Source organism: Bipolaris oryzae (assembly GCF_000523455.1).
Source record: "Bipolaris oryzae ATCC 44560 unplaced genomic scaffold scaffold_190, whole genome shotgun sequence".
Lineage (NCBI taxonomy): Eukaryota > Fungi > Ascomycota > Dothideomycetes > Pleosporales > Pleosporaceae > Bipolaris > Bipolaris oryzae.
In genome coordinates, this window is record NW_006911466.1 from 33,429 (window position 1) to 49,681 (window position 16,253).

General features: G+C 51.7%; 9 protein-coding genes across 9 annotated transcripts; 5 read left to right on the plus strand and 4 right to left on the minus strand.

Moving 5' to 3' along the window:
- Positions 1-114: 114 nt before the first annotated feature.
- COCMIDRAFT_8940 (glycosyltransferase family 8 protein) lies at positions 115-2,077 on the minus strand (the record flags this gene model as incomplete). Its single annotated transcript, XM_007693948.1, has 4 exons — positions 115-291; positions 352-1,039; positions 1,088-1,986; positions 2,045-2,077. The coding sequence occupies 4 exons, from the start codon at positions 2,075-2,077 to the stop codon at positions 115-117; spliced, it is 1,797 nt and encodes a 598-aa protein (XP_007692138.1).
- Positions 2,078-2,814: 737 nt separating this feature from the next.
- On the minus strand, positions 2,815-3,099 carry COCMIDRAFT_106403 (uncharacterized protein; the record flags this gene model as incomplete). Its single annotated transcript, XM_007693962.1, has 1 exon — positions 2,815-3,099. The coding sequence occupies one exon, from the start codon at positions 3,097-3,099 to the stop codon at positions 2,815-2,817; it is 285 nt and encodes a 94-aa protein (XP_007692152.1).
- Positions 3,100-3,330: 231 nt separating this feature from the next.
- Positions 3,331-5,292, plus strand: COCMIDRAFT_106431 (uncharacterized protein; the record flags this gene model as incomplete). Its single annotated transcript, XM_007693963.1, has 1 exon — positions 3,331-5,292. The coding sequence occupies one exon, from the start codon at positions 3,331-3,333 to the stop codon at positions 5,290-5,292; it is 1,962 nt and encodes a 653-aa protein (XP_007692153.1).
- A 109-nt stretch (positions 5,293-5,401) lies between these two features.
- COCMIDRAFT_106429 (uncharacterized protein) lies at positions 5,402-7,150 on the minus strand (the record flags this gene model as incomplete). Its single annotated transcript, XM_007693964.1, has 2 exons — positions 5,402-6,576; positions 6,613-7,150. The coding sequence occupies 2 exons, from the start codon at positions 7,148-7,150 to the stop codon at positions 5,402-5,404; spliced, it is 1,713 nt and encodes a 570-aa protein (XP_007692154.1).
- Positions 7,151-7,426: 276 nt separating this feature from the next.
- On the plus strand, positions 7,427-8,539 carry COCMIDRAFT_106426 (uncharacterized protein; the record flags this gene model as incomplete). The annotated part of the gene is made up of 2 exons (XM_007693965.1): positions 7,427-7,657; positions 7,706-8,539. 2 exons carry the CDS (start codon positions 7,427-7,429, stop codon positions 8,537-8,539), a joined length of 1,065 nt encoding a protein of 354 aa, XP_007692155.1.
- A 430-nt stretch (positions 8,540-8,969) lies between these two features.
- COCMIDRAFT_8944 (uncharacterized protein) lies at positions 8,970-10,396 on the plus strand (the record flags this gene model as incomplete). The annotated part of the gene is made up of 2 exons (XM_007693949.1): positions 8,970-9,511; positions 9,559-10,396. The coding sequence occupies 2 exons, from the start codon at positions 8,970-8,972 to the stop codon at positions 10,394-10,396; spliced, it is 1,380 nt and encodes a 459-aa protein (XP_007692139.1).
- Positions 10,397-10,772: 376 nt separating this feature from the next.
- On the plus strand, positions 10,773-13,380 carry COCMIDRAFT_8945 (uncharacterized protein; the record flags this gene model as incomplete). The annotated part of the gene is made up of 4 exons (XM_007693950.1): positions 10,773-10,946; positions 11,022-11,116; positions 11,173-12,599; positions 12,650-13,380. 4 exons carry the CDS (start codon positions 10,773-10,775, stop codon positions 13,378-13,380), a joined length of 2,427 nt encoding a protein of 808 aa, XP_007692140.1.
- Positions 13,381-13,934: 554 nt separating this feature from the next.
- Positions 13,935-15,269, plus strand: COCMIDRAFT_106413 (uncharacterized protein; the record flags this gene model as incomplete). Its single annotated transcript, XM_007693966.1, has 1 exon — positions 13,935-15,269. The coding sequence occupies one exon, from the start codon at positions 13,935-13,937 to the stop codon at positions 15,267-15,269; it is 1,335 nt and encodes a 444-aa protein (XP_007692156.1).
- Positions 15,270-15,963: 694 nt separating this feature from the next.
- Positions 15,964-16,179, minus strand: COCMIDRAFT_106420 (uncharacterized protein; the record flags this gene model as incomplete). Its single annotated transcript, XM_007693967.1, has 1 exon — positions 15,964-16,179. A coding segment is annotated over one exon (216 nt), but the record flags the coding sequence as incomplete, so codon positions are not given.
- Positions 16,180-16,253: the final 74 nt, after the last annotated feature.

Here is a 16,253-nt window from a genome sequence, read left to right on the forward strand (position 1 = left end):
CGTCCTGGACCCTGGCATTTTTACTCTGTAATTTTGGTTGGACTGACAACATATCCCTTAGCCTTGACTAAAGGGGCCGTCATCGCCAAAGGTAGGTGAGGTGACTATTGTTCCTCAGACCTTAATCTGCTCGCCTACCGGGATGTCACTGCCGTCAAGTCCCTTTGCAGCATCCCCGACAGAGTGCTCTGGCAGTTCGCGCAGTGGCGGGTCAGGGTGTTCATCCTTCTTGAGGTGCTCAAATTCAATGAGGGATGAGCGTCGCAACTGGTCAAGCTTCTCCTCGGGGTTCTTTGCATGTCAAGGTTAGTTCTTAGAATAAACAGAAAGAAGAAGTCATTGTTGACTCACCCATTCGGTCTGGTCAGGCACACCTGTTGCAGAAGGTAGTTCACCCGCCTTGTTCTTCTCATCACCCCAGAACATGGGGCGGCGGACAGGGGCTGGTGTCACAGGAAGGCTCGGCCGCTCGACAGCAGTAGGGAAGTCGGTGATGATGAGGCTCTCGCGACGACCTTGCTCAATCGTGGGCGAGCTAATATCGTCTGTACCTGTCGTTTTCTGAAGAGCTGCAGTCTTACCACGCTGCCCATTGAGGTCGGACACGGCGCGCACGTAATTGTCGATACCTGGAACGTTATCCCACGCATTGCCGGCGGTGGACTGCCACTGCTGGCCCGAGGGCCTTTCAGGTGAAGGTTCTTTCTTGGCACCCTCAGCTGCCGTCTTGTCATCGCCTTCGAAGTGGGTAGTCGAAAAGGGATGCGTTGGTAACTCGACAGCAGGAGTGGGTTCTGGCGACTGGTCTTCGGCAAAGATACGCGTCGGCTGGGGTCTGTCGGGGGCCTGCTCCCATGGAAAGATGGGGGGAGGCAGGTTAGCAGGTGCTGGCTTATTGTCTGGTACTTGGTACCACATGTCCTTGGGAGCATCTGGATAGGCACTTGGGGCTCGGAAAAGTGAAGGGTCGTCGCTGAAACCATAAGTCTGGTTCGGGAAGTTGGCGGCTTCGGGCCTCGATTGAGATGGGGGGCCGGACCTATGAATGTTAGCATGATGGGTATGAATTCAAGGTGCAGGTACGTACTTGGTTGGGTCCCAGGGGTTCGAGAGAGTTCCTATATCGACTTGGTTAACATTGTGCACTTCATCTTCAGTATCAGTTATGGGTGGCTCGGTGGGGACAGAAGAAGCTTCTGCAGGGGGAGGGACAAAAGAGGAAGAGTTAATGGCTTCACTTAGCGTGCCATGTGTCTCACCAGCTCTCTGTCCATCGCCAAAATGCTTCTGGTGTACTGCCCACCATCGTGCCACCAGTTCTCCGTATACACCACTGCCACCAGGATGGTTGCCCGACCAAGGCTTGTTCTTGCCGATGAAGTGAACGGCGGCAATTTCATGCTTGTAGTGACGGTATGCGGGCTCCCACTGGTACTCGGCATTGGGGGTACAGTTGTAGGTGAACTTGAGGCGCTGCCAGGGACGGTGCTCGAAATACTGGTTGAGTAAGCCTTGGTCTGCGCCGTCGAAGCTCTCGCCAGCGGCTGCCATGGCCGCCAGAGCCTCGTATACACTCAGATCTGGCTTGATGACCATGACACCACTGTTGAAGGCATCTGGCCAGCCAATGTCTGGGGCTGCAGCAAAGTCGGCCTCAATGTCGAACAGCTCGTCCAGAGCACGCAGGGCAACGACATCGGCGTCGAGATATACTAGCTTGCGGAATTGAGTCTGTTTCCATAGTGCAATCTTGGTGAAAGTGTATGCTAGGTCAGGACGCCCCATCAAGTAGAGATTGGCAGTATTGGCAGTGCGAATACGCTCGACTGGAATCACATAGTCGTACAGCACCTTGAGTTCTTCAACAGCCTGCTCAGAGAGCGTCTCGGGGGTGATGAGCACGGCCAATTTCTTCGTGGTTCCGGCATCTCGCAGGGAATGAGCCAGGACTGCTGCACCCGGCATGTACGAGTCGCTCATGAGGAGCTGTGGGGCGTGTTAGCCAGGCTGCAATCGAGTCAATTGAGCGGGCAAGAAGGCCTACCGTGATGTACACATCTTCCAGTGATTCAGCCATTGTTGCAAAGAGTTGAAAAATTGAAAAAATTGGAGTGAGGGAGCGTTCAGTCGAGGCGACCGAGGGGTAGTAGGTGTACAGCTGTCCGTGGACTCCACGTCAGAGAGTCTAGCTGTAGATGGATGGCTTCGAGGCAAGGGCGTTGCTGTTTTTGTTTCCCCGCAGTAATATATCCAGACCGAAGGGGCGAGGGTGCCGCGCGACAGCAGCAGTGACACGACAGCAGCACGAAAATTTTTATCTTGGGCAGAGAGGTTGCGCCCTCGATTGGAGCGTCACGACAGGGCAAAAGCGGTTCTTGAGAGGGCTCTATTTGTGAAGGCAAAGCGCGTGAGGGCTGTCTGTTGGGAGATTGCCATGTCACAGCAGGCGACGGCCCAAGCACAAGCAAGCGGGCGTTGGGAGCTCGGGCCTCTTCTCTGCCCACCCTGGACCTCCCACTTTGGGCCTCTTGACCACTGACGGCACACGCGCGCCAACCACCCGTTGCCGCCATCATCGTGCAGCCGTCCCGTGACCCAGCCCTGCTGCCGTCTTCCTATCGTGCTGGCCGTCTGGTGTACTGTGCATATGTACATGTACACAGGTACATAGCACCGACCGACTAACCCCTCTGCTAATGCATCTCATCCAGACATCACCCCCCGAGTTCGCATGCTCCTGCTCTAAACTCAGCCCTGTGGCCATCGTCTCCGCATCGCCCGCCCACGCTGGGGAACGCCCGTGCGAGCCGGCCTTCACCGCCTCGACCAGCCACAGCAACCTCCGCCCGTGTCGCGCCCACGCCCATGCCCGTTCTTTTTCTCGCGACCTGTCCACCACTCCCATGCCCGACCATGGCTCAGCGTGTTTCGTTGATGAAGAATTGAGACCCTTTCTCGCCTGAACCCCGTCCCTGAACCCGTCCCTGAACCCGGCCCTGAACCCTTCTTTGAACCCTCCAGCGCTAAGCATGCCAACCCCGGACGTAGGAGTCCTGCTGCCGCTGTATGCAGTACAGTCGATTCCTTCACCTTGATCATTGCCTCTCCATCGCGTCCGGCACAGGGAAAAGTACGGCCGATTGGTTTGTTACACCACTCAACGATTAGCGAGCGTCCTAGCTCCGATCGATGACCGCATGCATTCAGCCATGCACTCTCCCCGTCCACTAGTCAAGGAAGCATCTCTTCAAGTTTGACCTTTGTGACAACTCTTCCTTCTTTTTTTGCTCATTCCCCTCGTTTTCTGAGCCCTGGCAAACCCTGAGCAACATGACAAAGTCGCGGGTTATTTACTGGTTCCGGACCGACTTGCGTCTCCATGATTCCCCAGCTCTGAAAGCTGCCCTGGACCTTGACCCTGAGTGTCTCTATCCTATATGGACATGGGACCCACACTATGTCTATCGCGCCCGTGTTGGTCCCAATCGCTGGCAGTACCTCATCGACTGCCAAAACGACCTATCTAAATCCATCACCCACTTGAACCCAAAATCGAAGCTTTTCCTCATCCGCGAAGCCCCGCAAACATTGTTTCCCAAGCTATTCAAAGCGTGGAATATCACCCATTTGGTTTTTGAAAAGGATACGGATGCTTATGCCAGAGAGCGCGATGCCAAGGTCATGGAGATGGCGAAGCAAGCGGGCGTCGACGTCATCACCATGACTGGGAGGACGCTGTTTGATCCGGATGAATTGGTCAAAAATAACAATGGGAAACCAACTATGAGCATGGCTCAGGTACAAGCAGCTGCCAAGAAGATTGGACCAGTCCCTAGGCCCATCCCTGCACCCAAATCATTACCCGACCCTGGAGAAGTGCATTTGGAATTTGACCAAGAGAAGCCACAAAGCCAGCCAGACATCAACTCGATACAAAGAGATGGAAATGAAGCTTCATACACTGCGCTGGCCGGACCAAATGGCGATTTTGCTGTGCCTACGATGGAAGAGCTGGGTCTGAAAGCAGCAACAACACCACACCGCGGCGGAGAGACAGTAGCCCTGCAAGCGCTTGATAAAATAATCGCAGATGAAGAATACACAGCTACCTTTGAGAAACCCAATACTGCACCAACTGCATTCGAGCCGCAATCTACCACCCTTCTGTCTCCGCACATGCACTTTGGCTCCCTGAGCTGTCGTCTCTTCTATTGGCGCTCTCAAGATGTAGCCGACAAATACAAAGGAAAAGCCTCACAGCCACCTACTAGTTTGACTGGCCAGCTCCTCTTTCGTGACATGTACTTTGGCGCACAGGCATCCCTAGGATACTCGTTTGGCCAAACCTACAACAATCCGCACTGCCGCTTTATCCCCTGGCACCTTCCTTCCAAAGTCGATACTTCGTCTGGCCTAATCACCGGCGAATACACAATCGACAATGCCGATGCCGAGTCCCATTTCCGGCGCTGGAAACAGGGCTGTACGGGATTTCCATGGATTGACGCACTGATGCGGCAGCTTGCGCAGGAAGGCTGGATCCATCACCTCGGCCGCCACGCCGTTGCATGCTTTTTGACCAGAGGCGGCTGCTACATTGACTGGGAGCGCGGCGCCGAAGTCTTTGAAGAATGGCTCATTGACCACGAAGCCGCGTGTAATATAGGAAACTGGCAATGGCTTTCTTGCACCGCCTTTTTCGCTCAATTCTACCGCTGCTACTCGCCTGTAGCCTTCCCCCAAAAATGGGACAAGGAAGGTAACTTTATCCGCCGATACGTACCTGAACTCGCCAAATTCGACAAAAAATACATTTACGAACCGCACAAGGCGCCGATTGCTGATCAAAAGAAGTGGGGATGTCTAATCAAGGGTGATGGGACTGAAGGTGATGCAGATGGTAGCATGAAAACATATCCCAAGCCCATGTTTGATTTCCCCACAAGAAGAGATATTTGTCTCCAAGGAATGAAGAATGCGTACCGCGTTAATCTCTACGGTAACTCGCCTCAGGTCTTGGACGGAAGCTGGCGGAAATTGTTTGATGATGATGCCGAGGGGCCGACTGAGGGTACAAAGGGTCCACCCGGTGCAATGATCAAACGTGAAGACGACAAGGAAGATGCCCATGAGGAAAGTGGACATGAGGATGAAACGAAGAGTACTAAGCGAGCGAAGTCGACGGGCAAGAAGGTAGATAAGAAGCCGGTGCACAAGCGAGAAGCAAGCCAAGCAACGCTGGATGGAATGGTGACTCGGAAGAAGAAGAAAGATAGCGAGACCACGTCTTGAAAAATAGCCTCTCTGCGCAACGAATAAAAATTCTCTCCGAAGCCTTCATACATTCATCATCATCATCATCATAACAAAAGGGTATCATCGTCATCATCCAAAAACCTCTCTAAGCATTAGCAATCCTCCCCACCCCCACCACTGTCCAAAACGCCTCCTCCCTCTTCTCCCTCTCCCCCCTACTCCCCCTCGAATCCCCAAGCCCCCTCTCCTCGGCATTAACATCCACCTCGAACTCCAACCTCACAAAGATAGGAATCTCAAGTAAATCATCATCAGGCTCTAGTTCCTCCTCCTCGCCGTTCACCTCATCCAGAAAACCCGGTATAACTTCTATCGCGACACTCGTCCAGTTGCGTCCTTTATCCCAAACTTTACCGGCTTCGATCTGGCCTGTTTCCGCGTTGATGGTGGAGCGACGCGGCATAGGTGCGGGAGAAGACGAGAGGACATCGTCCCAGACGTCGGTGTTGGCGCCGACTTCGAATTCGGGGCAGAGGATGGTTACGCGGGAGGAGACACGGCCGGGGGTTGTGCTGCTGGTGGCGAGGGTGACGCGGATGGGGTCGAAGAGGGGGTTGCTGAGGTGGAGCAGGAAGTGCGCTGGAATGCCTGGGCGGAGGGCGTTGTAGTTGAAAGGGGGTTGGGGTTGGGGTTGTGCGGGTTGCGGGGCGGGTGCTGTGACGGAGCCTGGAAAGGCGGGGACGGGGGGGTTGGAAGGGGGTGGGAGGGCGCGGACGCTGAGGCGGGGGATGTGGTTTAAGGCTAGGAGTTTGATCTTGTAGCGTGTCGATGTGATTTTTGATTCGGGTTTTGCAAGGATGTGGCGGCAGGAGCGACAGCGCTTGGAGCGTTTTGTGCAGAGGAGAGTTGGGATGGGGCGGAGCTGGTCGTCGAACTGGACGTAGGGGTCGGGCTGGGCGAGTTTCTGGGTGGGTGATAATGTTGCACCCCAGCCGCCTCGTTTGATACGCTCGATTGCTGCGTTTTCAGCGGCGGGATCGTGTGTCACCAGTCCTTCCAACTCGGATGCTGCATCTCTCATGGACGTGGGTTTGCTCCGCTTTGACTTCTTCGTCGACGTCGAGTACAAGTTCATGATACGAGAATATGCCGTTGGCGAGGAAAAGTTCATCTCCAGCGGATTCGACGGCGTCTGGGCGTCCAATTCCGCCTTGTAGAACGCAGCGAGATTTGCAAACAGATCGTCGCGTGACGGCGGCTCGTAACCCCCCGCATTCACAATGGTCGAGCCATGAGACGAGGCCTGCGGATTCCTTGAATCTCTACGCTGAGCCTCCAGCTCCTTTCGCCTCTCACGCTCCTTGTCTCGCTCCTTGATCGACGGTATCGGCTTCCCCCCATTTGCTATGCGTGAAATCTGCGAATACACGCCCGTATGCTTCTCAAATTCGATGCCCGTCTCTACCGTGCTCCAATGACAGTACGGACACGCCAGGATATGCCGGTCCGCTGTGCTATGGTCGACGTCCGGGTTCTCGAGCAGATTGACAACCATGGGTGATATGCAGACGGGGCAGTTGAAGCAGTTGCGCGTGCATCTATTGCCGTCGCTTTTGACGACCGAGCTAGGGACTTCGAAGAGGCAGTTGGGACAGTACCAGTTTAACGTTTCTTCAATTACGCATCGTGGGCAGCGGATTTGCAGGCAGTCTTCGCAGTAGAGGAGGTGCTCGAGCGGGTAGAGGGCGTAGTTGGAGCGTGGGTTCCGGGGGTCGAGCGTCTCTTCTTCGTCGTCGGTTGCGGCGAGGACGTGCGAGGAGAGTTTTGTGCCTGCTACGCTGTTGCTGTCGAAGCAATCGCAGGCGTAGTATGTGTATGGGAATGCTTGTGCCATGGTGATTTGCACGTGTTGCAATGGAAGGGTCTGGGTTTGGGATTCCACCTCCTACTCACCGGTCTGGTTGTCGCGTGGGGGAGTGTGGAGGTCAACTTTTGGACAGCGGAGGTACAGCTCGGTGGAGCCAAACGCCGATTGGCGGACTGTTAGTAGGTACCTAGGTATAGCTAGCAGCTATGTTGACGTAGTACTTTTGACATCTTTTTCTGTCCGCGCCTCTTTCTTTGAGCGCGTTGCCTCTCAGCTCAGTCAATTGCACGGTTTGTTGCAAACATGGCTGGTTTCTCTGTGCGGGCCTTGATTTCGCCATGCGGGCGACAATATTTTTCCCGTCAGTTCACACGACGTTACGCTGTTCAAGCGCCCGGAGCGCCCATACTCGAGATATTTAGTGCCCAGCAAAAATGGATGCAAAAGGAGCGGGCTGCAAAGGATGTTGAGACAAGTCGGAATGTAGATTATCTAAGAGACGAGGTTGCTTCACGATTGTGTGAGCGAGTCTTGGTATGGCCGCCACTTGTCTGCGAAATGAGCAATTGCTAAGACGAATAGGATATAAACCGACATTTCCCAAAAGTTCTTGATCTCGGCGCAAACGCATGCAATCTTTCTCGAGCGTTGACATTACCATCCGAAGAAGCACCAGAAAAGGGCCCGCGGTCCAAGCGCATAGGTACCATCACAGCCGCTGACTCGTCCCGATCGCTGCTCTACCGAGATGCAGACTTGCCCTTCAACAAGGAAATCGACATCGTAAGAGAGGTTCTTCCCATCTCAGAGTTGCTACCTTATGAGGCCAACACTTTCGATGCGGTCCTGAGCAATCTAAGTCTACATTGGATCAACGACTTGCCCTCAGTCCTTGCCCAGATTAACAACGTACTGAAACCCGACTGTCCTTTCATTGGTGTCATGATGGGTGGTGACAGTTTATATGAACTCCGAACATCGCTCCAATTAGCAGAGCTCGACCGGAGAGGTGGCGTCTCAACACATACTTCGCCACTGGCAGATGTAAAGGATGTCGGTGGCCTGTTGCAAAAAGCCGGCTTCAATCTCCTTACTGTAGATGTCGACGACATTGTTGTCGACTTCCCTGATACGTTTTCGTTGATGAAGGATCTGCAAGCTATGGGTGAGTCGAATGCCGTACTGGCGAGAGAGAAGGGCGCCATACATCGAGATGTGCTACTTGCCGCCGAGGGAATATACAAGGAGCTCCATGGAAACGAAGATGGGACATTACCTGCTACCTTCAGGCTCATCTATATGATTGGCTGGAAGCCTAGTCCAAATCAACAAAAGCCGCTCGAGAGGGGGACAGGTATGTTTAGTATCAAGGATTACTTGGAGAAGAATGGAGGATCTGGGGAGGGCAAAAAGTAAAAGGTTTCGGAATGCGGTCATTGTATCATCAACATTTAATACCCTGTACACTTATATCTAAAAATGGCTGCCTTCATATGTTGATCCTGGGGAACAGATGCTTCGGTGATTCAGGAGTCAGAAGCAGCATGAAGACGACGGCGTCAGTCACAGTTGCAGAAGAGTAAGCTTACCAATCCTCGGTAAGTTATTGCCAACCCCCAGAGGTGCAGAAAATTCCAAGATAGGGTTGCTTCGTTTGCTCTTTGCTTATCGATATTGCCCCTCTGCACTTATCAGACTCTCTTTTACAATAGCTAATATACACTGAGATATTAACCGCACTAGTGGATCTTCTGTTTGCTTCATCTTGAGTATACTGTCCTACCTGCTCATACTCACAGCGCCGGCATCATCACTTACTCATCTTCATCGGCAGACAACCGACGCAATGCATCATTGCAGCATAGACATAACGCTCCATTCTCAGTTGGATGTCGAAGAGCTTCCTGAGTATCACCCCGATCCCAGAGATGACCACGGGATTACAAGATTTATGCCAAAGCTTTTCGAAAGCAGGACGTCAACATGTAGTGTGTTTGTACCCGCTTTACCAGGCACCGCGTTCTGGATAAGCTATGCCGTTTCGCCGCCAGTTCCCGATGAGCATTACTTCTTCTTCAAGCTATATATCGACGGCGCGCACATTGTGAGTTGGTCAACTGGAAAAGCAGAGGGCTGGCGAGGGAAAACTATGTTTGGCTTATTTGAGAGCTCCGAAGATGCAGAGGGAGTAAAGAGGATCGAGAAACGTATGCTGTGCTTCGCACCGCCGAGGGAAAATGATAAACACCGGGTAGGCATGGTGGATATCTTTGATGAGACAGCTTGCGTGGAGATACGAGTGCATCGTGCACATGCCAGAAAGCGGATTCAGAGGCAGGTAGAGATGTACGAGGATACACAGCATGCAAAGGAGGGCAGAGGGATCAAGTAAGTACGATTCGAATACGGAGAAGACAAAGTGCTAAAAGCAGCAGCCTCGTCAGCGCTGGACGGGCCGGGCCAGAACAACCTAAACGCTTCTATAAATTCGCCCTTATCGATCCGGCGGACCGACCTTTCGCAACTTTCCGATACTATTACCGTACTCGGGACCAACTACGAGACTTGGGGGTGCTTCGCTCAGAACATAACGGGGTTGGGGAAGATAATGACCTTTCGGTGATCGAGCCACATGGCGCAAGCATACACAGCATCAGTACAGACCAGGAGACCTACAGTTCCGTCAACAGTGGACTGCAGAATGATTTTGACATCGATAAAGGAGAAATCGGTGCAACAAAAAACCGGAATACAATCAGCAATAGAGATACGTCAGCGACAACTGCCCGTACCTCTCGTAGAGAAACATTCAAGTGGCAGCCGCGTACATACATCCCGCACGGTACCCCCAGCCCCAGGGTAGAGGAGCTAGGTGAACAGTCCAACGAGCAAGCGTTACAGAGGGATAACTTCATGCCCAAACCACCACCATCTTACCGTCTGTCTATCCCACCTTCTATCAAGCTAGAACCTACAAAGCAGACTATTCGACTACTCCCCAGTCTTCCACAAAGAAATGTTTCTCCGGTGCATCCCATTTACTATCCCGATCCAGTGTGTGCCATGGGCGACCGGACTATACGTACTCCTAGTCCTGTGAAACCGCTGGAAGAAGAGATACCCACATCGTCATCAAAGAAACGAACAGGGCGAGGTCGCATGGCGTCTTCGTTGAGGAGCGCCATTGCGTCTGTATGGAAGCATCGAAGTCCACAAACACCACGTGCAGCAGCATCGACTAACAACGCGGAGGCCTCGCCTGGGTTACAATAGTATGTGCCTTGTTGAGGCAAGATGTACACCGGAATCCACATACACCAGCTACAACTGTTCATCGTCACATCTGGAGACTTTTCTTTGGCCGAAGAGCTGAATGCTGCAACGATAGAGACGGTGAGAGGTCAGGCCGCGTTATGAAACATGGGACGACTGCCGATCCACCCATGATGCAAGGCACCTGGCGCTCATTGGCTGCTCCACAACCCCGCAGACTGCAGCTACCCGAGCTTCCATCCCCCAGCTGACAGCTCTCATCCCCAACACAACCTCGATCCCTCTGTATATTGTGTAACATCAATCTATGTCTCTGAAGTTTTAGTACCGAGTTTGCCCTTTTGTCTGTGTAATCGTTTGCGCGCAGGCCGCTCTAATGCGTTCCCTCGGGATATTCGCTACGGCGCTTCTAGCAAGCGTCATCGATGCCTCGACTCTCCAGCCTCCGGTCCTTCCGTTGATCGTAAGAAATCCGTATTTGAGCACATGGCTGCAGAATGCGCGTGAGGAGCCTTGGAGCAAATGGCCCATGTTTTGGACTGGCGCAGAGGTACGATTGCCCACTTTCTCTACGGGGACATGGTTCCCAGCCACATTGGGCGTTATGCTTACAAGCTCTGTATAGGTTGGATTCGGCGTGCTTGCATCACTTCCCGACGAGAATCGAGTCTTTCCACTGTTGGGCAGGCCCCATGATTCTTTGGATAAAACCGACAAAAGGTATACATGGCATCTACACCCGTGATTTATTCAGTGCTGACTTGTTGGTTGCGCAGCTACACGATAGCTTATCCGGTGTACAAAGGTGCCAAGTACGACGCGTCCACTACGAACCTCACATACTCGCTTCAAGTATCCAAGAAATCCCAAAAAGCAGAGAACGTCGAAATCACTCTGTCCTTTCTCTCTCCCATAACACCCACATCAACTTTGCGACAGACTCTTCCGGCAGCGTATCTCTCCATACATGTAGAAGGAACTGTTGATGTCAACATATACGTTGATGTGAATGGCCAGTGGGTCAGCGGCAAGAGGGAGAGTCTCATAGAATGGGGCCTATTCCAGCACATAGCACCTGGTCTGAAAGACAAGCTGAAGACGTGGCAAGTGAAGCGACAGGTCGAGCAACTCTTCACCGAAACAAATGATCAGCCCGAGTGGGGTCAGCTGCACTTCACAGGCCCGGCAGACGTACGTCACCAGTCTGGCACTTCCGCATTACTCCGCCAGAGGTTCGCCCGCACCGGGACACTCCAGAACGAAGTGGATGGAAACTTCCGTGGCATCATGGATGAGGAGCCAGTTTTTGCGTTTGTGAAATCCTTTGAGCTGGGGAAGTCGAGCGCTGCTTCGAAAGCTGCCAGTGGTAGCGTGCTATTTACCCTCACCCATGTCCAGGACCCAGTTACACAGTATGCATCTGCGCGCGGCCTCACCTTCATGCGACCCTTGTGGAAATCATGGTTCCATGACGAAGACAAGCTTATTCAGTTCCACTACGGTGACTTTGCCACGGCCAGCAGTCTAGCCAGCAACTACTCCGAGCAGTTGCGCATCGACGCCTATGAATCTGGCTCTACCAATTATGTTGACATTGTTGCACTGTCTGCACGGCAGGTAATGGGCGCGACCAGCTTTTCTGGCACTAAGGAAAACCCACTGCTATTTCTCAAGGAGATCTCTTCAAACGGTAACTGTCAAACTGTGGATGTCATCTTCCCAGCGTTCCCATTCTTCCTCTACACGCAACCCCGGTGGCTGGCGTACCTTCTTGAGCCGCTTCTTGAGCATCAGCTCAGTGGGCAGTATCCAAACAAATACTCGATGCATGACTTGGGCGCTCACTTCCCTAACCTTACCGGACATGCTGATGGAAGGGACGAGTACATGCCAGTTGAGGAATGTGGCGATATGCTCATCATGGGTCTTGCACTGGTCAACTCGTTGACCTACAGCTCTCAAGCCGAAGCCCAGTCCATTTGGTCCGCTGTTGGCCATGACGGCGACATGAAGGAGTCTGATGAGAGTGTTTTTGGTCTTACAAGTGTCGCCTCATATGATGGCATCGAGTACATCGACGAAGTCTGGGGCGGAAGCACGAAGGGAGTCGACAAGGCTAAGAAATGGCTTGAAGGGAGTTACGATCTATGGAAACAGTGGACTGGTTATCTTGTTGAAGATACGCTGGAACCACACAATCAGCGTAAGTACACACACACATTGACTTGAAACACTGGCTAACTACGGAACTAGTTTCCACTGATGATTTCGCGGGCTGGCTGCCGCTTCAGACTAACCTTGCACTCAAGGGAATCGTTGGCATCAAAGCCTTTAGTGAGATTGCAGATCTCATGGACCGACCCGGTGATGCGAAGCATTATCGTAACATTTCTGACACTTACATTAAGAAGTGGCAGGAGTATGCTATCTCGCGTGACGGCACACACGCTAAGCTTGCCTATAATTGGTATGGAAGTTGGACTACGCTCTACTCATTGTACGCAGACGCGGTTCTGTGTTTCCATCCCACCTTCACGAACTCGCCATCAATAGTCGACAACTCAGATTACGCATCTGGTAACAAAGACGCGCAAAGGCCCTTGACACCTTCCAAACACAGCTCGGGCCGCACTCCTATAACCGAAGACTTCATCCCAGATTCTGTATATTCGTTGCAAAGCGAATGGTATGGAAATGTTATGCAAAAGTATGGTCTGCCTCTCGACTCGCGCCATCTCTACACCAAATCAGACTGGGAGTTCGAGGCAGCAGCAGTTGCAAGTAAGAAGGTACGCTCTGAGATACTAGATCGCGTGGCCTTGTGGTTGAATGAGACGGTCACGGACCGCGCTTTTACCGATCTCTACGTGACAGAGGGTGACGGTGGCTTCCCTGGGCCGTGGTTCTTTGCCCGACCGGTTGTTGGTGGCCATTTCGCATTCTTGACGCTAGAGAGGGCTTGTGGTGGGGGAGGAAAGAAGTAGGACCGCCATGTGCAGATCATAGTTACAAGAGTTGTTGTTTTTACGAAAGGTCAGTGAGGGCAATTATAGTCAGCTCCGCTCTCGTATTGAACAGTTTATACCGTCCATACAGTGGCCGTCTCGTGTTACATGTTGCATTGCTGTTGATGTCAATCGTGATTAGCGTTGGTGAACTAGTATCGAATGAGAATCAGCAGTCTCAGTTTCCAAGATCTAGTTTATGTTCTGATTAGTATGACTCGTGGTCTGTCAACAGTCCTGCACGAACGTGACGCTAGATGATACGATTCAGCAATCCCTAGCAACAAGTATTGTACTCAGGATAGAGTTTATTTCAAATCCGGCAATCATGAAAGAAATCGCTTGTTGTTTCTTGGCGCCCTTGAGAATGCACCCGTCTTTGTGATCCGCGAATCGAACAAAGAATGTGGAAATCGAGCATTTCCTTTTAGTATTCGAACATCGCGTCCCGCTCACCGACGCCATTTGCGATTTTTGCATTTCAAATCCAAGGATATTCTTATTCCCATACGCACTGACATCTGGACGAAAAAATGGTTCTTTACGAAGAAGACGGTAGGGTTGTGATCGTACACGAGAAATACCTAGAAGAAGAGGCAGAGAAAGAACGCGGGAGCGTTCGAGAAAAATACCCATACACAGATCCGATTAATGTGTGCAAGCAGAGGAACGGGCCAAAGTCTACTGAAGATGTGAAAATCATCATTGAATCACAAATCTTCAAAACCCTGTATTGCGAAAAAATGTTTGGCTGGGGCAGCGATTTCGAATATATAAAAAGCTTCAGGCAAAGAGAGGACAAAATATTGTCGGGATCTCTTTGCCGCGAGACTCTGATTCTGTGCTCGAGCTTTGCTAAGGACCATTTTACGTATAATCCCGATAGCAACGAGTTGCGTCTCCCAGTCTCCTATCCACAAGCAAAAGGGGTAAATCAGCCTGACGATCAACTGGCATACATACGTGCCGATGAGATTGAAGCATACATCTTCCCGTGGCTCGACAAAGTGAAGGCATACATGAACAGTCCAAGGTCCAATCAAACTACAAGCCAAAAGATGAAAGACTACCTAACAAACCCCAACGGCCCAATCGCAATGAGAATCCCCTCATCCCTCCTCGAAAAAATCCACCTCTACAACTGCATGCTTCAACTCGGCCTCCCAAAATTCATCCAGTCCCCACTCATCGACGCCCTCATCCACCAACTCTACAAAACCAAACTCTCCGCCTGCCACCTCGACACAATCGAAATAACAATCTGCCGCTTCTACTCCCGCGGCATCGCAATCCTCGACCCAGTCATCAACCACCTCATCGGCACCTACTCCTTGCGCTCGCTACCCGACCGCAACCACCCCAAACCCGCGGGGAAGCGCAAGCACAAGTACAAAGACTACCTCCCGCCTCAAACGAAGGAGCTTGCAGCAGACGACGTAGTCCGCCTAGATGGTACCTTGGAAATTAAATTCGAGAATGAAATTGTGCGTGCCGTCGACTTCTCAGAGACAAACCGCCGCTACCTGAAATTCACGCGGTATGAAGTGTCTCGGGGCAAGCTTGGCAAGGATAGCTGCTTGTTGCCGCCCGTATTACCGGTTCTGGGGCATTGCATTCGGCATTGGAGTGGGGTCAGGAAAAATGGTGGCACAGCAGCGGCGTATACGGGGTTGCCGCTTAATGTGGGGTGGGGGAAGAAGTTTGCGGGGAGGGGGGATGGGGTGTTGGCTGAGGAGGGGGATTACGAGGTTGAGGGGGGGAATCGATTGGTTGGGTGGGGGTATTTTAGGGCGAATGGGCCGGGGTTAGGGGAGGAGAGGGAGAAGGAGGGGGGTCCTGATGAAGATATGTTTTCTGATGCGGAGTAGGAGGCATGGTGGTGTGGGAAGAGAGGTGGAAACAGTTACTGTCTTTGGGCATATATGTAATTTTAACCTATTGCTATGATAGGTTTAGTGAATTTTCATTCAATTCATAGTTCTAGGGATGTCATTGCAAAATGGCAAATATTCTAGAAATCGATGTTTCTGATCGCCCTCAATGATTATTGGAAAGTTATATCCAAATGGGACCGGTCTCATATAGCACGGAAATTATGTATGGATACCTCACACAAGACTTAGCGTTCTAAGATATTTTTCTTCTGTGTTTGTGTATAAGAAGAACAAGCTAGCGGCAGAAAAAGCATTAGTGTATTCAGCAGAGGAATGTGAAGGTATGAGCAGGGAGCATCGCAATTTTGTGAGCATAAACATCCAAAAGTGAGAATGGAAACCATGTATTGGTTTGTTTGGATCTTGCCTGAATTTAGAGGGCTGATATTTACCTATTCGATGATACAAGATAGGAGTGGGCAAGTTTTGACGCGAAAAACAAGTCCTGTTTCAAAGATGACATCGAAAAAGAAAGTGGGATGCGTTGCTGCTTAGGCCCGATTCTCAAAATTCTTGTGTATTTGAGATTTGGCACACAACAGTTTGAGCCCCATGGGTAGCCTTATTTGTCAAAAATTAAGGGAATGTCTTAGGTTTGAAAGGAAGGTCAGGGTGATCCGCATAACATTTATGCCCAGCCGTTGTCAAGTTCCGCATGACGAATTTTCTTTGGTAAATCCATTCGCACTCTGCTTATTTCGTCATTTAGTGTGTTTACATATTGCCATTTCTCAACCATCTTGTTTGATGGTGGTAAGCATGTGTTACAAGTAACAAGAAGGATTCTCTCCTTGACAAATGACGAGATGGCTGAAGGCCTAGGGACGTCCACGTCAGAAGGTAATGATCATCGCGGGGCGAAGATCACGTGACATGGCATCTCGCCAAGACAGGACATCTGGAGATGCCAGACCCTCA